General features: G+C 37.5%; 1 protein-coding gene across 15 annotated transcripts in view; it reads left to right on the top strand.

Annotated features, from left to right (window-relative positions):
• KMT2C (lysine methyltransferase 2C) overlaps positions 1 to 25,176 on the top strand; it is a 286,322-nt gene that overhangs the window by 72,601 nt on the left and 188,545 nt on the right. For all 15 annotated transcript variants that reach the window (XM_047096384.1, XM_047096376.1, XM_047096375.1 and 12 more), the window contains one exon: positions 6,174 to 6,262. In XM_047096384.1, the coding sequence (XP_046952340.1) occupies positions 6,174 to 6,262 (89 nt within the window). The remainder of the gene's footprint in view (positions 1 to 6,173; positions 6,263 to 25,176) is intronic.

Here is a 25,176-nt window from a genome sequence, read left to right as displayed (position 1 = left end):
AAAAGTAGTGTTTTGTATTTTGGGGGGTATAAATACCCAGTAATGTGATTCCTGGATCATAGAGTAGTTCTAGTTTTAACTTTTTTAAAAAACTTCTTAAACAAATGTTTGTTTATTCTTGAGAGGGAGAGAAAGAGCACATGTGCATGAGCGGGGGAAGGGCAGAGAGCGATGCAGACACAGAATCTGAAGCAGGCTCCAGGGTTTGAGCTGTCAGCACAGAGCCTGATACGGGGCTCGAACCCACGAACCATGAGATCATGACCCTTTTTTTTTAGAGGATTCTATTCTATCTCTTTGACTAACAAGCTGTGCATCTGTGTGTTTTCATAGAGGAGTTGCTCTGGAGTTTACATTATACATTTTTAACTTATCAGCATCTGCCTTCAGGTAACATTTTATCACTGCAGATGCAGCATAAGACTGTGTACCAGTACATTTTCAGTTTTGCCCTCCTAGGTTTTGAAATATTGTTGCCAAACTGTTTGATTTTATATGTGTTATGAACCCCACAATAAATTGTAATTTTTGCTTTAAACCATTAACTTTTAAAAAGATTAAAAATGAGGAAAATATCTTTTATATATTCACATACTTAGCATTTCCATCCCTTTTTATTGTTTCGCATACAGATATCTTGATCCAGGTTTTTTTTTTATTATATTTTTTAATGTTTAGTTATACTTTTGAGAGGGAGAGAGAGAGACAGAACATGAGTGGGTGAGGGGCAAAGAGAGAGGGACACACAGAATCGGAAGCAGGCTCCAGGCTCCGAGCTGTCAGCACAGAGCCTGATGTGGGGCTTGAACTCACAAACCACGAGATCATGAACTGAGCCGAAGTCAGATGTTCAACTGACTGAGCCACCCAGGGTCCCATCTTTTACATTCTTTTTTAATAAAATGTTTATTTATTTGGTGGGGAGAGGGGCAGAAAGGGAGAGAGAGAATCCCAAGCAGGCTCGAGGCTCAGTGCAGAGCCTGGCATGGGGCTCCATCCCACAACTGGGAAATTACGACCTGAGCTAATATCAAGAGTGGGATGCTTAACCCACTGAGCCACCCCAGGGCCCCTCATTTTCTATTTCATTTGTAAGCATATGACGCATATTGATAATAGCTGATTTAATATCTGTGGTTGTCCCTTGTATTAACTCCATTGTTTTCTGTTTTTATTTTTATATTTTCTCCTGGTTGAGACTCACATTTTCCTGCTTCTCTGTATACTTGGTACATTTTCATTGGATGCCATACTTTGTGATTTTTGTTGTTGCTATTGTTTTTTGTTGTTGTTGTTGTTGAGCTAGATTTGTTGTAAAACAAATGTTGAACTTTGTTTTAAAGTTAGTTTTGGAAAATTTTGATTATTGAGACTTACTTGTTAGCTTTCTTAGGGATGGTCTAGAAGATAATGTGTTGTAGGCTTCATTTAACATTACTTTTATTTGTTTGTTTTTGTTACTTATTTTTAAGTAGGCTTCATGCTCAGTGCAGAGCCCAATGTGGGGCTTGAACTCAGGACCCTGAGATCAAGACCTGAGCTGAGATCAAGAGTTGGACACTTTACCGGATGAGCCACCCAGGCACCCCAGCCCTAATTTTAAAGGCATGTTTTGAATGTGTTAATATAGTCAGTGAGGTGTTGGCACTCTGGCTGGAGGGAATACGACTGATTCCTGGCTCTGGGAGCTCTGGGACTTGTGTTGCAGCTGTGCTCTCATCTTTCCTTGGAACTTGTTCTTGTTCAGCCTTTTGGGGTTTTACTCCACTTTTAAACAGATTGGTATTCAGATAAAAGTATTCAGATAAAAACTTAAGGGTACCCTTATGCAGATGTCTGGATCTATTTCCCTGTACAACTCCTTCCTCTTGTGTACTCTGTTCCACAATTTCTAGCCTCCAGAACAGGTGATGTCTGTGTCCCCATTTCCGCAAAATTGCCAGTCTCTGAGTTCCCCTCTCTGTGCTGTAGTTTGTACATTAACTCCATGCAGAAAGCCTTTGTGATGTGGGGTGCCTGGCTGGCTCAGTGTGAAGAGCATGTGAGTCCTTGATCTCAGAGTTGTGAGTTTCAGCCCCACATTGGGTGAGATTAAACAAACAAACAAACAAACAAACAAAGTTTTAGAAAAGTAAAAAAGAAAGGCTTTGTGATAGTAGGGTTCACCTTGTTTCTTTCCTGTTGTCCAGGGATTACAGTTCTGTCCCTCCCTTTTGTTTAATGTCTAGTCATGGTTGTTTCCTATAGTCTGTCTGGTTTTCTAGCTGTTTATGGCTGGAGGGTAATTTGAACCTTCTTACTCCCATGTGGCTTTAAATAGAAGTCTGCTGTATTATTTTAGGAACTTAAATGAGTTTTAATTCATAGTATTAATATGGAACATTGGATTTTTGGTGGAAATTTTTCTTTAGTTAGTGCTGTTATTTACTTCAAATTTCTTTGCAACAGAGTGAATCAAAACTACAATTAAAGGGCTAATAGATACAAAAGAAAAAGAGAAGAGGGAAGAAAAGCCAGAGAAAAATTAAAATAAATAATTTTTATGTTACCATATGTAATTAGACTTCAAAGTTCTATTAAAAACGAAAACTGGGAACATCTGAAAGCAATATGGAAATATAAAATGTAGGCATCTATTTTTCAGTGATACGGCTTTGACAAAGTACGGCCATTATCTTTTGCATTCAGAAAAAAATAAATTTAGCATTTGATTAGTCAGAAAAATCATACCAGAAGCCAGTGAGCAGCAATAGAAAAACATAAAGGAGGGGTGCCTAGGTGGCTCAGTGGGTTGGGCGTCCAACTTCAGCTCAGGTCATGATCTCATAGTCCATGAGTTGGAGCCCTAGTCAGGTTCTGTGCTGACAGCTCTGAGCCTGGAGCCTGCTTCGGATTCTGTGTTTCCCTCTCTCTCTGCCCCACCCCTGCTTGCTCTCTTTCAAAACTGAATAAACATTAAAAAAAAAAAATAAAAAAGAAAAATAAATATAAAGGAAATATGGGAAATTTAAAAATTACATAATGATAAGTTGGTCCATTGAACAGAAGGAAAAGAATTGTGATGGATTGGTGAATGTAAAAAGCATGCCTTATTGGTGCCAAAACCAAGAATTAAGAGAAGTAAGGAAAAGAAAGCAAGGCAAAAATTAAAAATTTCTATTTGAGGAATACCACAATATAGAAAGCTGACACACACACACACACACACACACACACACACACACTCACTCACACACTCATACACGCACACACACTCCCCCCCCCCCCCCACTTCTAGATAAAACAAATTTGAAATAAAGCCAATGGTGCCAGAAAACAAAAAATAGCAATGGTCAGGAAAGTGGAGAAAGAAACATAAAACAGAGCAAAACACTGGTTTGGAAGATTAAATGACAAAACCAGCTAAGTCATCATGTTTCAATTTCTTTAACAATGAGTATTCATAATCATGAGGAATCATAAAGGAAAGATTAAAATTCTGCCTCCATAGTATCTCTTGAACTAGTTTCTTATTGTCTATTCCATTGTAGCAGTTATGTTGGGATAATTTCAAGAATTTCCAATCTCTCTATATGTATATAGTCCTTATATTTGTCTATAGGTTTCTACAAAAGCAGATTCCTTTTATTAAGAAAATTCTTTGACCTTCTATCTCCTTACTGCCCTTCTCACTTACTCTGTTCCAGCCACAGTGTATTTTTGCTCTTCTTCCAACCCTCACATCCTCTTAATGTCAGTAGCTTTGCATTTGCCTCTTCCTTCTACTGTAGTGCTCTTTTTCCAGCTATCTGTGTGGTTTGCTTCCTGTTGTACCTCAGGTCTCTACTGAACTGTCTCCTTACAGAAAATTTTATTTTGTAAAGTTTATTTTATGAATATCTTTATAATTCTTTTAAAAAAAATTTTAAATGTTTATTTTTGAGAGAGAGAGAGAGAGAGAGAGAGACAGAGCAGGGGAGGGGCAGAGAGAGAGAGAGAGAGAGAGATACAGAATCCCAAGCAAGCTCCAGGGTCTGAGCTGTCAGCACAGAGCCCGACTCGGGCCTTGAACTCACGAACTGCAAGATCATTATCTGAGCAGAAGTGGGACGCTAATTGCGCGTCCGGGCGCCTCTATCTTAATTAAAATTGTAGTTAGTCCCTCATTTTTTGCTTTATAGTTTTCCTTCATATTATCTTGATGTTATATGTATTTTTTGTTTGTTTGTTTAGAAGAGTAACATATTTCTTCTCACTAGAATGTGGTTTAGTGAAGACAGAGATTTTGTTGTTTAACCCTGTATCCTGTATTTTAACAGAGCCAGACACAGGAGGATTGATCGAATCATCTAATGATGCTTGTTAAATATGTTGTCCGAGTAATTGTTTAAAGATGTTTCTAGCTATACTTCATCTCCGTTTCTGAGAGTGGGATGTGAACATTTTTCATAATGATTGTGAATCTATCAGTTCCTCTTTGATGTGTAAATGTTTGCTTTATAAAATGTGAGAAGTTCTGTTGAGGTATCTTGGTAAATTAATCTTTTTATTATTAAATAATGGCAGCCAAGTTTAAGCCACTTACATTTACTGTGAAAACTTACATTTGTATTTAATTTTTATCTTGTTACTTTATTTTCTGTCTATTACATATTGTTTTATTTTTCCTTTGGCCCATTTTGGTTTGGTCAAATGTTCCTCATCTCTTCTTTCCCCTTTGTTGTAAAGTTTTCTTTTAAATTTAAACATAACTACTTAATAAATTCTAAAGCTAAATATCCTTTCCCTTTTTCCATGAGCCCTAAAATGAACCTTGGAATCCTTTAGCCCCAGTCACCTTCTTACCCAGTCCATGTGGTTTCTTACTTAGTTCTGTTTCTTTCCCCTTCCCTCATGAAGTTTGAAACGATGCTGTTTTGGCTGCTTGATCTGTTGTATTAGCTAATTTCTAATATTAAATCATACTTTCTTTCTAATATTAAGTCATACTTTCATTTTGGTGATATTTACTATTATTTTACTTAGTTTTTTTTTTTTTTTTTCTTCCCCAACCATAGTTTGTAGATATATTTGTTAGGATTTTGGTTCCAAGTGTTTTCTTTTAAAGTCTTTTGTGGGTAGGAGTGACCTTTTGACAATTTGCAATAGTTCATATCGAAAATCATTTAGACTTTGATTGCTTTAACTTAAAAAAATTCTCATGTTACATCTCTTTTATTGTTTTTGATTAATATCATTTAAAAGAAAGATTTAAGTAGATTGCCTATTTAAATTTTCTATTTTCTATTGTTTTAATTTTTCTATTGTTTAAAAAAGCTTTTGTTTAGTTTTTCTTATTATTAATCCTTTATTGTTTTCTACTCTTTTGAGTGTTTTTCATCTTAAATAGTGAGTTTTGTGACTTTTTGAGTAATGAAATAATTTAAAGCTCTGAAATTGAATACTGCTGTCAATTTCTAAGTTTTAAAAATGTATAATTTCTTGTTTTTCTTATTTTATGTGTTAAAAAAGTGGATTTTTTTGGACTAATTTCTGTCCTTAATTTCTGAGACTTCACAAAATTTAAAGGCATTTTTTTAAATTGCATTAAGTCAAAGACTCACCTTTTCATGACTCTTGCGTTTATTTTACTTTACTGAAGTGAATTTTGTAAATTAAGTTGCACCACATTTGTAAGGTGTGTGTGATTAGATTATGTTCAACATTTACAGAATTTATTATTATTTTTTGAGTGGTTTGCAAGGGTCTGCATCACTTTTATGTATGGAAGCATCTTAAAAATACGCTTCTCTGGGCATCACTACTCAATTTCACTAGGTAGAGAGGTATGTAACCTGGTGTATGAACTTTGAAAAGAAGTTCAAGTTCATTAGGTGGTTAAAAAACTCCTCGTATAGACAGAGGGTCATCTCACGGTCAGCTCAAGAGAGGAACAGGACCTAAAATAAAGAATACTTTAAAAAGTGAGTTGTGATGACAAAATATATCATTCTGGGCTGTATTCACATTTGTGTAAGGAAGGGCTGGGTTTGAAGGAGAAATGACTCTAAAGTGTTATATTTGCCATTTGATATGGTATAATGTAGTTAAAATTGCCTAAATTGTTTGATTTTGTATACCTTCAACTTTTTATATATGTTAAATATAATTATAAGCCTTAACATTTATAATTCTATGTATTTATTTCTATATAGGCCTCGAAGTAGAGGAAAAATTACAGTGGAAGATGAGGACAGCATGGATGGACTGGAGACAACAGAAACAGAAAATATTGTGGAAACAGGTATCAAACTTAACAGAATTTTAAAAATGTACATCATAATTTGCACAATTAGCATTTGTCCGTATACTGAGTTCAAAAATTTACATCTGTTGAAGTAGTTTGATAGGTTATGACAGTGAAAAAACTGAGTTCTCTTTTTTTCCTGACAGTGCTGATTTAGTGGAAAGTATTTAATATCTATAGAGAAATGTTTCTATTGAAGCAAAATTAAAACTGGGTTAAGCAGTAGTTCCAGGTCATCAGTTTGATAATTTGTAGTATATTTCTTTTATGAACCACCCAGCGTTTGTTTGAAGCTTATTGTGTTAGTATATGTGTGAGGGGAAAAATATGCCCCATTAACTAATGGTATTGTGAAATGCTGGGTTGAACCAGACCAAATGCTTTCTGGTCTTTTGGACGTTTAGGTGCCTTAAAGAAGCTAATGTGTATTGTGGATCTGCAAAGGGAAGATACTTCCAAAATTTATAGAGTTAGTGATTTAAAATGTCAAAAGGACGAGGTTTCATATTGTATTCAGAAGGCATCTATGTGAGATGGTCTCTCGTTGGCAGTGGTTTTTAACCGTTGTTTGATAGAGTTTAGACATAGTGATCGGCTTTTTCTCTGAAGTTGAATGTTGTCTTTCTGTTGCTCACAGAATGTCATACAGTTTTTAGAGAAAAGTTAGAAATTGCTGTATCTTGAAACACAATTTTCCGTAAGATACTTCGCCAGTGTGTTGGTGCTCTGCAGCTGTAATTCTTGGAAGGCCTTCATGTGTTCTCCAGTTCTCATCCCTCTTTCTTTTCCAGTAGGGTCTCAGTAGGTAGAGTTCTGGCTGTAGCTTGGAATGCACAGTTCCACATTTTGCCATTTTGCTGCGGATTTGTTACCACATTGGTTTAAATTTGAATTTATATAAGTGCCCCGCTAGTTACTTTTCAGGATTTTTTTCCTAAAATTTTTTCTGTACTGTATACTGTTACTTTCTAGCGGAAGGTCTTTTTGAAGTCTTAAGTGACATTTTTCAACATAGTGATTGCTTATGAGTTGCTTTATTTTTTTTTTTTTAATTTTTTTTTAACGTTTATTTATTTTTGAGACAGAGAGAGACACAGCATGAACGGGGGAGGGGCAGAGAGAGAGGGAAACACAGAACCGGAAGCAGGCTCCAGGCTCTGAGCCATCAGCCCAGAGCCCGACGCGGGGCTCGAACTCACGGACCGCGAGATCGTGACCTGAGCCGAAGTCGGACGCTTAACCGACTGAGCCACCCAGGCGCCCCGCTTATGAGTTGCTTTAAACCAGTGCTACCAGACTGTGCCACAGGCCCCATTTTGGGCATTTAACAGCAGTCTTCCCGAGTACTTTCCCTCATTCTCTAAAAATTTAGCATCTGCCTTTCTCCTTTCCCCTGCTCCTCCCATTGTGATTTTAATAATCTATTCAGTACCCAGACCTCTTGGCTCCTGGATTTCCTTAAAGTTCCTATTCTGCAACCCACCTCAGTCCTCTTAATGTAGGGCCATAAGAAGGTCCTACATTATTAGCCATTGTCGTCTCGCTTGTTATCAGGATTGCTGTTTCACTTCCAGAATCTCGGCATCAACTGTCCTAACCCTCTGACTGCTACCCCTTCTTTTTCCAGCTCGTTTTCTTCCAGTATTCTCACATCATAATTCTTCAACCATATCGAGTCCTCCAACCCAGTGATCTTAGCGATGGGTTGTTACCCTCCTCCACTAGCTCCGAGTTTGTGACCCATTGTTGGAGTCATCGTCTCAACTTTAACTTTACCACCCTCCGATTGGTTTCCTTTTATTACAAAACCTAAATTCTGCAATGTAGCAGCTGAAAATGGCTGGAGAAAAACATAAACTTGGTCACTGGTTTCATTTTAAATTTATGACTTCAAATCTCAAGTGCGTATGATTGCTACCCTACACTCATTCCACGTGTACTTAGAAATTTCCTCTCCCAGTATCAGTGATGATTCTTTCATCACCTTCTCTTCTCTTTTCAAACTTCTAACACCTCTTCCCATTTTTCATTCTTAAATTATTGATGATCTTGCTTATTTCAATGGAAAAAAAAATAGAGGTAACCAGGGAAGAGATGCTCTACTTACCCGCCATCGCATCTTCTTTCCCGCTTGCAGTCCCTTCCATGTATTTTACCTTCACTACTGTTAAAATTTAGGGGTGAAACGTCTGGTTATCAAAGGTCAGCTCTGCTGCATGTCCTGGATTCTCTGTCTTCCTCTCATAGGGACCTTGCACCCTCCTTTTCCTTGGCTTCTTGCATCATGCATTTCCTGTCTCAGCGAATCATTTCCATTAGCATTTGAACGTGCTGCAGTATTGCCTTTCCTGAACACAAACAGCCTCCCTTGATCAGAGGTCCCTTTCCAGGTACTATGTTGCCTTTTTTTTTTTTTTTTTTAAACTTTTTAATGTTTATTTATTTTTGAGAGAGAGACACACAGAGTGTGAGCCGGGGAGGAGCAGAGAGAGAGGGAGACAGAATCCGAAGCAGGCTCCAGGCCCCGAGCTGTCGGCACAGAGCCCAATGCAGGGCTCGAACCCACGAACCGTGAGATCATGACCTGAGCCGAAGTCGGACGCTCGACTGACCGAGCCACCCAGGCGCCCCCCCTGATTTTTTACTCACCTTTATAGGAAAAGTCCGTGAAGGAGTTGTCTATACTTCTGGCTGCTGCTCATTTTTGACCACTTTCTCATGACCCTCCTCCGAGGCGGGCTTTCTCCCCCCCCACTTGTTGGAGATTGTTCTTGTCGGTGTTGCCCGTGATCTCATACTGCCGCAGCCAGCTTTTAGTCTTTGTCTGCCTTCACACAGTGTCCTATTCAGTGTCGTTTCACACAGCTAACCGCTTTCAGTAGTGACTGTTTTTTCGCTTCACTTTCAGGACACCACATTCTTTGGCTATTTTCCTGCATTGCTGGTCTCTCTTCATTGTCTGTTGCTCACCTTCAGTTTAGTTGCTTTACATATTATCTATGTGCTCTTCATTCCAAAAATTATATTATCGGCTCTTTTCTTGCTTTGAGCACAGCCTGTATCTTTAGCTTTCTTCTTAACATCCGCTCTTAGATGTCTAAAGAGGATCTTAAACTTAAGGTGTCCTGTGCAGTGCTATTTTTTGTTATCCTGAAACCTTCTCTTCCGCTGTTTCCATCTCCTTGAATGACATCATGCATCTTTCAGGCTAAAAAATATGGAGCCCATCCGAAAGTCTTTGGTCTGCACCTTCACGATAGATCCTATTTCAGACGCTTTCCACCTCTGTCTCTACTGTCCGCCAGCACTGCTTGTGTGGGTGGCTCCAGGAGCTTCCTGTCTCCTTGCTTTTGCTCTTCATTGTAGTCTTGTTGTCCACAGAACAGCCAGGGATCTTTTCAGGCCAAACTCAGGGTCTTTTTCTTCCCTCTGTCAACCATACGGAGCCTCCAGTGAAACTTAGAATAAAATCCAAAGCTCCTATATCATGGTTTTCACCCTGTACTAGCCTGACTTTGGCTACCTGTCCAATGACATCTTCTACTTTCCCCCTTGCTCATTGGGCTCCAGCCGTACTGGCCTTTTTGCTATTCCCAGAGGCCACTAACCAATTCCTTTAACAGGCTTTTACACTTTACATCCGCTTAGAACCCCCCCCCCCCCCCTTCCTAGATATTCATACTGATTATTGTCTGGCTTCCTTCAGGTCTCCGCTCATTTGCTCTCTTCTCAGACAGGCGTTTCTTGGCCAACTTGTCTAATGCTTGTCACTCTGTCCTTTTCTCCTTTACTTTTCTTCTTAGTATTTAAACAGATAGGACATAGTATTAGATAGTGGTTTATTGTGTGTCTTCCACACTCGACTGTAAGCTTCCCAAGGTTAGGGATTTGGCTTGTTCATGGATTTATTCCCAGTGCCTAGAATACTCCCAGACACATAGTAGGCTTTAGTTCACTAATAGAACGAGTGTTGCATTCTTACAGTTTCTCTTGTATTTCTAAGCTAGTGCTATACTTAGAACATCACCACGAAGCTAAAATTCTAACATTTAATGTTTTCTTATGTTTAGAGTAGTAAGCCCCACAAATAGACTGTCTTCTTATGCTATCTCTTATGAGACATCAAGGCAAATAAAATTTAGTAAAATGTTTTAACAGGAGCGGGGTATTTTTCTTATTCTGGCCTTTATACTAAAGTTAAATAAAATCAAGTGAGTTAGTTTTTGCTGTCTTTGTGCTTGGAAAGACCTTTGTCCACTTGCTTTAGTGAACACACAAGGTAAGGAGACTAGTAAAGCAAAGAATAGAGAATAGTTGTTAAAACTACCAAGCTACAGGGGTGCCTGGCTGGCTCAGTCAGAGGAGCATGTGACTCTTGGTCTTGGGGTCACGAGTTTTGAGCCCCATGTTGGGTGTAGAGATTACTTAAATAAATAAAACTTAAAAAAACAAAAACTACTAAGCTACAAATAAACTCAAGCAAAGAGAAGGGTTCCATGCGTTTCTAATAAGTTTAAAACCACACTTGAGTTGGCTGCAAGGCTTTACTATCTCTGTGCATGTCTCAAGGCCCAAGGTTTATTGTAAAGTCCCTTATATCTGTGACTTTTGTGCCTTGGTACATCTGTTTAATGATGTATAGTAATGTAAGAGTGTTTATTAAAATGAGTATGAGGGTTTGTGTGTGGGTGGGGTAAGGTGGTAGGAATGCGTATCCTACAAGTGGCCATTGGGGAAGTTGCAAGAACTTTCACAGATCAGTTTGTTACGTTTTTATGTTAAGAAAATCCTATGTTTTTTGTTACTAGTCTGCTTTTTCCTGTGTAAATAAAATCAACCTGAATGAAGTGTAAGGTACTTAAGAGAAGAATCATTACATAATCAGGGCTTTGCAAACTTGTTTTAGTTAATTATAATTGGTTAATTATGATTTAGCTAATTATAATTAAAAATTTCTTTTGACTATTTAAGTTGTTGTAGTTTGGCTAGTGGGAGCCCCTTTGCAGCTGGCTTCTAAGCCCTTTTCAGTATCATCTCAAAATGTTTCAAAGCTCATTGCTCTTTGGCAGCAGTGTTTTTCAGGTCTGTCTTTAATTTTCTCTGTCCCAGGATATGAAATCGACTGTTCCCCAAGGACTCCTAGTTCTTTTTAGTGGAGAGTAGGATTAGAGATTTTTATCTCTAAGGATGCATATTGTATTGTTTTTCATCGAGAATTAGTTACGTTAGTCCATTTTAGTGATATTAGTTACTACACAGATGTGAGAGTGTATGCATGTGCTTATAAATAAGTCCTTGTTCACATCGATGCTTTCAGTTTCCCTCTAGCATAATTTTTATCAGCAGACGTTAGTTTTAGAGCAGTTACAGGTTCACAGCAAAATTGGGTGGGAGGCACGGGTATTTCCTGTGTGCCTCCTGCCCTTGCACATGCATAGCTTTTGTCGTTATCAACACCCCCACACCAGCATGGTATATTTGTTATACGTGATGGAGCTGCATTGATACGTCATTATCACCCATAGTTTCCTCTTCGTGCTGTATGTTCTGTGAGTTTGGACAAGTGTGTAATGCTGTGTATCTGTCATTACAGTGTTATATAGTATTTTCACGCCCCTAAAGCCCCTCTGTGCTCCGCCTGTTCATCCCTCCCTCCCCTTTAACCCAACGCAACCACTGATCTTTTTACTGTCTACATAGTTCTGCTTTTTCTAGAATGTCATACAGTTGGAATCATACAGTATGTAGCCTTTTCAGATTGACCTCTTTCACTGAGCATTATGCATTTAATTTTTCTGCATGTCTTTTCATAACTTGAGAACTCGTTTCTTTTTAGCAGTAAATAATATTTGTTGTTGGGATGTACTACAGTTTGTTTATCCATTCATCTGCTGAAGGACATCGTGGTTGCTTCCAAGTTTTGGCAATTATGAGTAAAGCTACTGGAAACATCCACATGCAGGTTTTGTGTGAATGTGAGTAAGTATTCAGCTCCTTTGGGTAAATTCCAAGGACCATGATTGCTGGATCATGTGGTAAGAGTAAGAGTATGTTTAATTTTGTAAGACCCTGCCAAACTGTCTTCCAAAGTGGCTGTACCATTTTGCACTCCCACCAGCCGTGAATGGGAGTTCCTTTTGCTCACTGTCCTCTCCAGTGTTTGGTGTTGTCAGTGTTCCTGATTCTCCTCCTCCTCTTCCTCTAACTTCTTTTTTTTAATTTATTGTCAAATTGGCTTCCATACAAACACCCAGCGCTCATCCCAACAAGTGCCCTCCTCAATGCCCATCTCTCATTTTCCCCTCTCCCCCACCCCCATCAACCCTCTGTTCTCTGTATTTAAGGGTCTCTTATGGTTTGCCTCCCTCCCTCTCTGTAACTATTTTTTCCCCTTCCCCTCCCCCATGGTCTTCTGTTAAGTTTCTCAACATCCAGGTATGAGTGAAAACCTATGATATGTCTTTCTCTGACTGACTTATTTCACTCAGCCTAATACCTTCCAGTTCCATCCGCATTGCTGCAAATGGCAGGATTTCATTCTCTCTCATGGCCAAGTAGTATTCCATTGTATATATAAACCACATCTTCTTTACCCATTCATCAGTTGATGGACATTTAGGCTCTTTCCATAATTTGGCTGTTGTTGAAAGCACTGCTATTAGCATAGGGGTACAAGTGCCCCTATGCATCAGCACTCCTGTATCCCTTGGATAAATTCCTATTAGTGCTATTACTGGGTCATAGGGTAGTTCTATGTTTAATTTCTTGAGGAACCTCCACACTGTTTTCCAGAGCGGCTGCACCAGTTTGCATTCCACCAACAGTGCAAGAGGGTTCCCATTTCTCCACATCTGCACCGGCATCTGTAGTCTCCTGATTTGTTCATTTTTTGACCACTCTGGCCAGTGTGAGGTGATATCTCAGTGTGGCTTTGATTTGTATTTCCCTGATGATGAGTGATATCGAACATCTTTTCATGTGTCTGTTCTTGGCCATCCTAATAAGTGTGTAATAGTTTCCCATTTCAGTTTACATTTCCCCGATAACATATCACGTGGAACATCTTTTAGTATGGTTATTTGCCATTTGTATATCTTTGGTGAGATGTCTGTTAAATTTATTAGCTCATTTTTTTTTTTTTTAATTTTTTTTTTTTTTTTTCAATGTTTTTTTATTTATTTTTGGGACAGAGAGAGACAGAGCATGAACGGGGGAGGGGCAGAGAGAGAGGGAGACACAGAATCGGAAACAGGCTCCAGGCTCCGAGCCATCAGCCCAGAGCCTGACGCGGGGCTCGAACTCACAGACCGCGAGATCGTGACCTGGCTGAAGTCGGACGCTTAACCGACTGCGCCACCCAGGCGCCCCTATTAGCTCATTTTTTAATCAGGTTGTTAATTTTCTTATTGTTGTGTTTTAGGAGTTCTTTGTATATTTTGGGTAAGAGTCCTTTATCAAGATGTGTCTTTTCCCAGTCTGTGGCTTAAGTTCTTATTCTCTTGTCAATGTGTTAAGCAGAGTAGAAACTTTTAATTTTAACGAAGTCCTTTTAATCAATTGTTTCTTTCATGTATCATGACTTTGGTTTGTATCTAAAAAATCATTGCTAAACCCAAGGTCATCTAGATTGTCTCCTATGTTCTAAGAGTTTTATAGTTTTGCATTTAACATTGAGGTCTGTGATCCATTTTATGTTTACGTTTGTGAAGGATGTATATAGTCTGTGTCGAGATTTTGTGTGTGTGTGCGCGCGCGCGCACGTGTATGCATGTGCACAGGCGTTAAGTTTTTCCAGCATCATTTGTTCAAAAAGACTTTTCTTCTCCATTGTATTGTCTTTGCGTCTTGTCTTAATGACCAGATAAGTATTTATTTGTGTCTATTTCTGGCTTCTCTGTACCATACTACTAATGTATTCACTTTTTTGCCAAAATTATACATTCTCGATTACTGTAGCTATCTAGTAAGTCTTGAAGTCAGTTCTCCAACTTTGTTCTTCATCAGTATGTTGTTGGCTAATCTGAGTCTTTTGCTTTTCTGTAAACATTTTAGAATCAGTTTGTCAATATCCACAAAATAACTTACTGGGGTTTTGATTAAGACTGCCTTGAATCTATAGATAAAATGGGGAAGAACAAACATCTTAGCAATATTGAGTCTTCCAATCCATGAATATGAAATAACTCCATTTATTAGTTCTTCTTTATTTTCCTTCATCAGAGTTTTGTAGTTTTCATCATGTAGATCTTATGTGTATTTTGTTAGACTTATACAGAAGTATTTGATTTTGGGGAGATGCTAACATAAATGATATTAAAAATTTGCATTCTACTTGTTCATTACTATATATGTGTGTGTGTGTGTGTGTGTATGTGTATATATATATATATATATATAAATGTGTGTGTGTGTATATATATATATATATATATATATATATATATATATATATATAGTGTATGTAAAAGTGATTGACTTTGTACAGTAACCTTGTTATCTTGCAACCTTGCTATAATTGCCTATTAGTTCCAAGGTTTTTGTTTTTGCATATCCTTTTGGATTTTGTACATAAATGATCATGACATCTTTGAACAAAAACCATTTTTTTTCTTCCTTCCCAATCAGTGTACCTTTTATTTTCTGTTCTGGTCTTTGTACAAATAGCTATAAAAACTTCTTATAAGAGGTTGAAAAGGAGTAGTGAGAGGGTGACATCCTTTTTTTGATCTTAGTGGGAAAGTTTCTAGTTTCTCACCATTAAATATGGTGTTGCTGTATGGTTTTTTTTGTTTTTTTGTAGATACTAATTTTTTAACGTTTACTTATTTTAAGAGTGCGCATGAGAATGGGGGAGGGGCAGAGAGGGAGAGAGAGAGTATCCCAAGCAGGCCCTGCATTGTCAGCACACAGCCTGATGTGGGGCTCGATTCCATGAACCATGAGATCATGACCTGAGCTGCAATCAAGAGTCCAGTGCTCTACCAACTGAGCCACCCAGGCACCCCTGTAGATATTCTTTATTAAGTTGAAGAAGTTCTAGTATACTGAGAGTAGTTTTTATCATGAGTGGGTGTTGGATTTGTCTGATGCTTTCTCTGCATCTACTGATACGATTATGTGATTTTTCTTTTTTAGCCTATAGATGCAATGAATTACATTAATTTTCTTTTTTTTACATTAATTTATTTTCCAATGTTGAACAAGTTTTGCCTACTTGGGATAAATTCTGCTTGGTTGTGGTGTATAATTCTTTTTGTATGTCTTTGTATTCACTTTGCTAATATTTTGTTGAGGATTTTTGCATTTATGTTCTTAAGGGATACTGGTCTGTAGATTTTGTTATTGTGTTTTGTTTCCTTGCAATGTCTTTGTTTTTGTTTTTGGCATTGAGGTAATGCTGTTCTAATAGAGTGAGTTAGGAAGTGTTTCCTTTGCTTCTGTATTCCAGAAGACATTGTAGAGATTTAGTATAATATCTTCCTTAAGTGTTTGGTAGAATTCACCAGTGAAGCCATCAGGGCTGGGTGCTCTCAGTTTTATAAGGTTATTAATTATTGATTCAACTTCTTTAACAGGTATAGATATATTCAGATTGTTTCTTCTTGTGGTGAGTGTTGGCAAATTGTGTCTTTCAAAGAAGTTCATCTAGGTTATCAATTTTGTGGGCACAGAATTGTTAATTTATTCCTTTATTGTCCTTTTAACGTCCTTAGGACCTGTAGTGAGGTTCTTTCTTTAATTTCTAATATTAATAATTTATGTCCTCTCCCCTTTTTTCTTTCAATAAGCCTGGCTGGAGGCTTACTGATTTTATTGATCTTTTCAAAGAAGCAGCTCTTTGGTTTCATTATTTTTCTCCATTGATTTCCTGTTTCAAGTTTTATTGATTTCTGCTCTCATTATTATTTGCTATCTTCTGCTTACTTGGATTTAATTTGCTTTCCTTTTTCTAGTTTGATTGGTTGCTTATAAATCTTTTCTAATATATACATTCCATGCTATAAATTTCTCTCAAAGCACTGCTTTGATGCACTAAATGCATCTCACAAATTTTAATAAGTTGTGTTTTCATTACTGTTTAGTTCAAAATATTTAAAATTCTCTTGAAATTTCTTATTTGATTCATGTGTTATGTAGAAGTATGTTCTTTAACCTTTAAATATTTTGGAATTTTCCAACTGTCTTTCCAGTTTAATTCCCTCTGTGGTCTGAGGGCAGACATTGTATGATTTTTGTTATTTTAAATGTGTTTTATGTCCTAGAATGTGGTCTCTTGGTGTGTTATCCGTGTGATCTGGAGAAGGATGTGTAGTCTGCTGTTATTGGATGAAGTAGTCTATAGATGTCCGTTTTATCCAGGTGATTGATAGTGGTGTTGGGTTGAACCATGTCTTTAGTGATTATCTACTTGCTGGATCTATTTTTGATTTTTTTTTTTTTTAAATTTTTTTTCAACGTTTATTTATTTTTGGGACAGAGAGAGACACAGCATGAACGGGGGAGGGGCAGAGAGAGAGGGAGACACAGAATCAGAAACAGGCTCCAGGCTCCGAGCCATCAGCCCAGAGCCTGACGCGGGGCTCGAACTCACGGACCGCGAGATCGTGACCTGGCTGAAGTCGGACGCTTAACCGACTGCGCCACCCAGGCGCCCCGCTGGATCTATTTTTGATAGTTGGGTGTTAACATCCTCATATATAACAGTGGATTTATATATTTGTCTCTAGTTCTATCAATTTTTGCTTCATAGATTTTGACACTGTTGTTAGGTGCATATGTGTAAAGGATCACTATGTCTTCTTGGAGAATTGACCCTTTTATCATTATGTAATGATACTCTTTGTCCCTGATAACTTCACTTGCTATGAAGTCTGCTGTGTCTGAAATTAATATAATGTCTCCTACTTTCTTTTGATCTGAAATCTACTCTCAGTAAATTTCTAGTATTCAGCTCAGTATTATTAACTATATGGGAATGAGGTTGGTACATTAGATCTCTAGACTTACTGATCCTATATAAAACTGCAACTTTGTACCTTTTGACCAATAGGTCCCCATCAGCCTCTTGGTAGGTATCGTCGTACTCTGCCCAATTTTACATTTTTTAGTAGAACTTTGACTTGATTTGTTAGTCTCTCTAGGCTGTACAGAGTATTTAGAGTTTGGAGGGAACTTTTTCACATTATCCCTTATATATCAGTTCCATTCTCAAGAACTTAGAGTCAGTGAGCATTTGCTTGAATCCTTCCCTCCATGTTTGTTTATTATTTATTTTTTAATTAAAACATTTTTTAAGTTTATTTACTTTGAGAGAAAGAGTGAACATGTGTGTATGCGTGAGTTGGTGGGTGGGTGGGGGGGTTGCAGAGAGAGAGAGGGAGAGAGAGAATCCCAAGCAGGCTCCATGCTGTCAGCACAGAGCCTGATGTGTGGCTCGATCTCACGAACTGTGAGATCATGACCTGCGCTGAAATCAGGAGTTGGACACTTAACCGGCTGAGCCACCCAGGCACCCCCTTCCTTCCATGTTTTTAATTAATATTATGTTAAATGACACCTTCACACTGCATTGTTAACAGTTTTATCCAGAGCTCTTACTTCATTCTAGACTGGAGGCTTGCCTAGGGGATCTCATTTCTCACGAAGGAAGAACATATTCAAACTGGGTGCAAGCTTGTGTGTTGGCTTTCACTTTGGATAGACCGGTCTCAGTTACCCAAGTCTTTTTCTAAGAATCACCCCTTGTTTTCTTACTATGAATTCCTACTGCACTCCCCCTTTTCAGAAATTCTGCCTTGGTCATTAGACTTTGTTAAGCCTATTTCTCTTACATAGCCAGTTTGTACCTTCTATGGGGAGAGATTTTTAGTGGATATTACATTTTACCTGTAGTCTAGACATGATTTTTTTGGGGGGAGGGGTTATTTATTTTTTTTATTTAATTTTTTTTATTTTTAAAAAATTTACATCCAAATTAGCATATAGTGCAACAATGATTTCAGGAGTAGATTCCTTAATGCCCCTTACCCATTTAGACCATCTCCCCTCCCACAACCTCTCCAGTAACCCTCAGTTTGTTCTCCATATTTATGAGTCTCTTCTGTTTTGTCCCCCTCCCTGTTTTTATATTATTTTTGTTTCCCTTCCCTTATGTTCATTTGTTTTGTCTCTTAAAGTCCTCATATGAATGAAGTCATATGACTTTTGTCTTTCTCTGACTAATTTCACTTAGCATAATACCCTCTAGTTCCATCCACGTAGTTGCAAATGGCAAGATTTCATTCTTTTTGATTGCCGAGTAATACTCCATTGTGTGTATGTATGTGTATATATATATACATATATATATACATATATACATACACCACATCTTCTTTATCCATTCATCCATCGATGGACATTTGGGCTCTTTCCATACTTTGGCTCTTGTCGATAGTGCTGCTAGAAACATGGGGGTGCGTGTGTCCTTTCGAAACAGCACACCTGTATCCCGTGGATAAATGCCTAGTAGTGCAATTGCTGGGTCATAGGGTAGTTCTATTTTTAGTTTTTTGAGGATCCTCCCTACTGTTTTCCAGAGTGGCTGCACCAGCAATGCAAAAGAGATCCTTTTTCTCTGCATCCTCGCAAACATCTGTTGTTGCCTGAGTTGTTAATGTTAGCCATTCTGACAGGTGTGAGGTGGTATCTCATCGTGGTTTTGATTTGTATTTCCCTGATGATGAGTGATGTTGAGCATTTTTTCGTGTGTCGGCCATCTGGATGTCTTCTTTGGAGAAGTGTCTACTCATGTCTTGTGCCCATTTCTTCACTGGATTATTTGGTTTTTTGGGTATTGAGTTTGCTAAGTTCTTTTTGGATTTTGGATACTAACCCTTTATCTGATATGTCATTTGCAAATATCTTCTCCCATTCCGTTGGTTGCCTTTTAGTTTTGCTGATTGTTTGCTTTGCTGTGCAGAAGCTTTTTATTTTGATGAGGTCCCAGTAGTTTATTTGAGACATGATATTTAATCTTGATTTTTGAACAAGCCTGGTAGATCTGGAAGCAAAGCTTACTGCTGAAAACCCTGAGAAGTTATTGTTGGTTTTGTTTTGCCTTACTATTACCTCCCAACTCCTTTGTGCTGTCTTTTTTTTTTTTTAATTTTTTTTTTCAACGTTTATTTATTTTTGGGACAGAGAGAGACAGAGCATGAACGGGGGGAGGGGCAGAGAGAGAGGGAGACACAGAGTCGGAAACAGGCTCCAGGCTCTGAGCCATCAGCCCAGAGCCTGACGCGGGGCTCGAACTCACGGACCGCGAGATCGTGACCTGGCTGAAGTCGGACGCTTAACCGACTGCGCCACCCAGGCGCCCCTGTGCTGTCTCTTTAAAGTCACATCTCATCCCCTTCTTTCAAACCCTGGCATCCGCTGATTTGTTCTCTTTCATTATAATTTTGTCTCCGAGAACGCCCTATAAATGAAATCAGGGTGCCTGGCTGGCTCAGTTGGTGGATTACGCAACTCTTGATCTTGAGATTGTGGGTTTAAGCCCCATTTTGGATGTAGAGATTGCTTTAAAAAAAATCTTTAAAAAATTCTAGATGAAATCATACAAAATGTAATCTTCTGACACTGGCTTCTTTCATTTAGTTTAATATCTCTGAGATTCATCCAGGTTGTTATTATATGTATCAATATAGATTGTTCTTTTTATTGCTGAGTGATAGTACTTTGTTTAGATATACCACAATTTGTAATATAACCCACCTATTGAAAGATATTTGGACAGTTTACATTTTTTAGCTATCTGAAAAACTCTGAACAGTCATGTATAGGCTTTTGTCTAGAAATAAGTTTTGTAAGTGTTAGAACTTTATTCTACTAACTTTATTCTTTTTCAAAACTGTTGTAGCCATTTTTTCTTTCATCTTCCCACATATTAAAAAAATTTTTTTAAACAAATAATCCTGCTGGGATTTTAACTGAAATTGTGTTAAGCCTGTAGTCTTCCATTACATGAACTTGGCCGTGTCTCTCCATATGGGGTTTTTTGATTTATTTCATTGGCATTTTGTAATTTTCTTATATAGATTCTCTTTATCTTTTGTTCGAGTTATACTAATTATTTCATTTCTTGGGGAGCTATGGTAAATGATACATTAAAAAAATGGTTTCCACTTGTAATTGCTAATATATAAAAATATGACTTATTTTTATATGGTTGCCTTGTATTCTGCAATCTTGCTGAATTATTTGTGTCAGGTTAGCTTTAGGAATTTTTGTGGATATCCTTTCTAACTTATGGAGTAAATGTTTACTTAATTAGTTTTCATTAATTACTAATGAAAAAAAGTGATTAAAGCTGGTGCATCTTTTAACATGATTTCTAGCGTCCCCTAGGTTTGAATACTAGTTATTTTTATTATTTCTTTTTCTTCTTTTTAATGGTTTCAGGAGTAGGATTTAGTGATTTATCGCTTACCTAGGACACACAGTGCTCATCCCAACATGTGTGCTCCTTAATATCCATCACCCATTTAGCCCATACCCCCTCCTAATACCCCTCCAGCAACACACAGTTTGTTCTTTGTATTTAAGAATCTCTTATAGATTGCCTCCCTCTCTGCTTTTATCTTATTTTTCCTTCCCTTTCCCTATGAGTGAAGTCATGATACTGTCTTTCTCTGACTAATTTCGCTTAGCATCATACATTCTAGTTCCATCCACATTGTTGCAAATGGCAAGATTCCATTCTTTTTCATCATGGAGTAATATTCCATTGTATATTTATACCACATCTTTGTAATCCATTCATCAGTCAGTAGACATTTGAGCTCTTTCTGTACCTTGGCTATTGTTGATAGCGCTGCTATAAACATTGGGGTGCATGTGCCCCTTCGAAATAGCACTCCTATATCCTTTGGATAAATGCCTAGTAGTGCAATTGCTGGGTCTTGAGGTAGTTCTATTTTTAATTTTTTGAGAAACCTTCATACTGTTCTCCAGAGTAACTGCACCAGTTTCATTCCCACCAACAGTGCAAAAGGGTTCCCCTTTCTCCACATCCTCGCCAACATCTGTTGTTTTCTTAGTTGTTAATTTTAGCCATTCTTACAGGTGTGAGGTGGTATCTCATTGTGGTGTTGATTTGTATTTCCCTGATGATGAGCGATGTTGAGCATCTTTTCATGTGTTAGCCATCTAGATGTCTTCTTTGGATAAGTTCTGTTCATATCTTTTGCCCATTTCTTCACTGGATTGTTTTATGGGTGTTGAGATTGATAAGTTCTTTATAGATTTTGGAGACTAACCCTTTATCTGATATGTCATTTGCCAATATCTTCTCTCATTCAGTCAGTTGCTTTTTCATTTTGTTGATTGTTTCCTTCACTGTGCAGGAGCTTTTTATCTTGATGAGGTTCCAACAGTCCATTTTTGCTTTTGTTTCCCTTGTCTCCAGTGATATGTCTTGAAAGAAGTTGCTGCAGCAGAGGTCAAAGAGGTTGTTGCCTGTTTTCTTCTCTAGGATTTTGGTGGTTTCCTGTCTTACATTTAAGTCTTTAATCCATTTTGAGTTCGTTTTTGTGTATGGTGTAAGAAAGTGGTCCAGGTTCATTCTTCTGCATGTTGCTGTCAAGTTTTCTCAACCCCATTTGCTGAAGAGACTGTCTTTTCCCCATTGGATTTTCTTTCTTGTGCTGTTGAAGATTAGTTGATATAATTGTGAGTTTATTTCTGGGCCTTCTATTCTTTTCCATTGATCTACGTGTCTGTTTTTGTGCCAGTACCATATTATCTTGATGACTACAGCTTTGTAATAGAACTTGAAGTCCAGAATTGTGATGCCTCTGGCTTTGCTTTTCTTTTTCAACATTACTTTGGCTATTCGAGGTCTTTTCTGGTTGATACAAATTTTAGAATTGTTTGTTCTAGCTCTGTGAAGAATGTTGGTGTTATTTTGATAGGGCTTGCATTGAATGTGTAAATTGCTTTGGGTAGTATAGACATTTTAATGATATCTGTTGTTCCAATCCATGAGCATGGAATGTTTTTCTGTTTTTTTTGTGTGTCTTCTTTAATTTCTTTCGTAAGCTGTCTATAGTTTTCAGCATACAGATCTTTTACCTCTTTGGTTAGGTTTATTCCTAGGTATTTTATGGTTTTTGGTGCAATCTTAATGTGGAATTGATTCCTTGATTTCTCTTTCTGCTCCTTCATCATTGGTATATAGAAATGCAACTGATTTTTGTACATTATTTTTTATCCTGTGGCTGCTGAATTCATGGATCATTTCTAACTGTTTTGGTGGAGTCTTTTGGGTTTTCCATATAGAGTATCATGTTGTCTGTGAAGAGTGAAAGTTTGATATCTTCCTTGCCAATTTGGATGCCTTTTATTTCTTTTTGTTGTCAGACTGCTTAGGCTAGGACTTACTGTCTTGAACAACAGTGGTGAGAGTGGACATCCTTGTCATGTTCCTGACCTTGGGGGGGGGAACGTTCTCAGTTTTTCCCCCATTGAATATGATATTAGCTGTGCGTCTTTTTTTGTATATAGCCTGAATGATGTTGAGACATGTTCCTTCTATACCTACCTTCTTGAGGTTTTTCATCCAGAATGAATGCTGTATTTTGTCAAATGCTTTTTCTGCATCCTTTGAGAGATGGATGCAGATTTCTTTTATTAAAAGAAAGATGTATCACGTCTTTTATTAATGTGATTTCTTTTATTAATGTGATGTCAACATTGATTGATTTATGGATATTGAACCACCCTGCAGCTGATGAATAAATCCCACTTGATCATGGTGAATAATTCTTTTTTTTTTTTTTTTTTTAAATTTTTTTTTTTTTTTCAACGTTTATTTATTTTTGGGACAGAGAGAGACAGAGCATGAACGGGGGAGGGGCAGAGAGAGAGGGAGACACAGAATCGGAAACAGGCTCCAGGCTCTGAGCCGTCAGCCCAGAGCCCGACGTGGGGCTCGAACTCACGGACCGCGAGATCGTGACCTGGCTGAAGTCGGACGCTTAACCGACTGCGCCACCCAGGCGCCCCAATAATTCTTTTAATATATTGTTGAATTTAGTTTGCTAGTATCTTGTTGAGAATTTTTGCATCGATGTCCACCATGGAAATTGGTCTGTAATTCTCCTTTTTAGTGGGGTCTTTTTCTGGTTTTGAAATCAAGGTAATGCTGACCTCATAGAATGAGTTTGGAAGTTTTCCTTTCATTTCTATTTTTTGAATTGCTATGAAGGAATAGGTATTAATTCTTTAAATGTCTGGTAGAATTCCCCCTGGGAATCTATACAGCCCTGGACTCTTGTTTGTTGGGAGATTTTTGATCACCGATTCAATTTCTTTACTGGTGATGGGTCTGTTCAAATTGTCTTTTTCTTCCTGTTTCAGTTTTGGTAGTTTGTGAGTTTCTAGGAATTTCTCCATTTCTTTCAGATTGCCCAGTTTGTTGGCACATAGTTTTTCATTGTATTCTCTTACAATTGTTTGTATTTCTGTGGTGTTGCTTGTGATCTCTCCTCTTTCATATGTGATTATTTGGGTCATTTCCTTTTTCTTTTTGATAAATCTGCCTGCGGTTTATCAATATTGTTAATTATTTCAAAGAACCAGCTCCTAGTTTCATTGATCTGTTCTACTGTTTGTTTGTTTTTATTTCATTGTCATGATTTCTGTTGTAATCTTTATTATTTCCCTTCTTCTGATGGTTTTGGGCTATATTTGCTGTTCTTTTTCCAGCTCTTTTAGGTATAAGGTTAGCTTGTGTATTTGAGACATTTCTTCCTTCTTTGGGAAGGCCTGGATTACTATATACTTCCCTCCTATGACCACCTTTGCTCCATCTCACAAGTTTTGGACCTTCATGTTTTCATTGTCCTTGGCTTCTATGTACTTTTTTATTTCGTCTTTAACTGCTTGTTTAAGTCATTCATTCTTCAGTTGAATGTTCTTTGATCTCCAAGTATTTGTGGTTTTTCCAGGTTTTTTTGTTTGTGGTTGATTGCATGTTTCTTAGTGTTGTGGTCTGAAAATATACATGGTATGATATCGATTTATTTGTGTTGAGGGCTGATTTGTGACTCAATATGTGATCTTTTCTGGGAAATGTTCTGTGTGCACTTGAGAAGAATGTGTATTCTGCTGCTTTAGGATGAAATGTTCTGAATATAAGTGTTAAGTCCATCCAGTCCAGTATGTCATTCAAAGCCATTGTATCCTTGTTGATTTCCTACTTGGATGATCTATCCATTCTGTAAGTAGGGTTTTAAAGTCCCCTACCATTATGGTATTATTATCAATTTCCTTTTTCATGTTTGTGAATAATTGATTTATCTATTTGGGTGCCTCCATGTTGAGAGCATAAATATTTACAAACGTTAGATCTTCTTGGTGGATAGACCATGTAATTATAATATAATGCTCTTCTTCATTTCTTGTTACAGTCTTTGTTTTAAAATCTTGTTTGTCTGATGTAAGTATGGCTATTCGGGCTTTCTTTTGACATGATAGATAGTTCTGCATCCCCTTAATTTCAATCTGCAGGTGTCTTTAGGTCTAAAATGAGTCTCTTATAGGTAGCATATAGATGGATCTTGTTTTTTTATCCATTCTAATACCCTATGTCTTTTTATTGGAACATTTAGTCCATTTACACTCAGAGTGATTATTGAAAGATAGGAGTTTAGTGCCATTGTGTTGCCTGTAGAGTTGGTGTTTCTGGTGATGGTCTCTGGTCCTTCCTAGTCTTTATTGCTTTGGTCTTTTTTTTTTTTTTTTTTTTTTTTTTGTCTTTGAAGAGTCCCACTTAAAATTTCTTGTGGGTCTGGTTTAGTGGTCATGAACTCCTTTAGTTTTTGTTTGTGTGGGAAACTCTTTATCTCTCCTTCTATTCTGAATGACAG

The sequence above is a fragment of the Lynx rufus genome, unplaced genomic scaffold (genome assembly GCF_022079265.1).
Source record: "Lynx rufus isolate CCGP_SWC_20201006 ecotype Redwood Valley unplaced genomic scaffold, mLynRuf1.p SCAF_4, whole genome shotgun sequence".
Classification (NCBI taxonomy): Eukaryota; Metazoa; Chordata; class Mammalia; order Carnivora; family Felidae; genus Lynx; species Lynx rufus.
The sequence above is the reverse complement of the archived record's forward strand: the minus strand, read 5'-3'. Positions and strand labels throughout refer to the sequence as shown.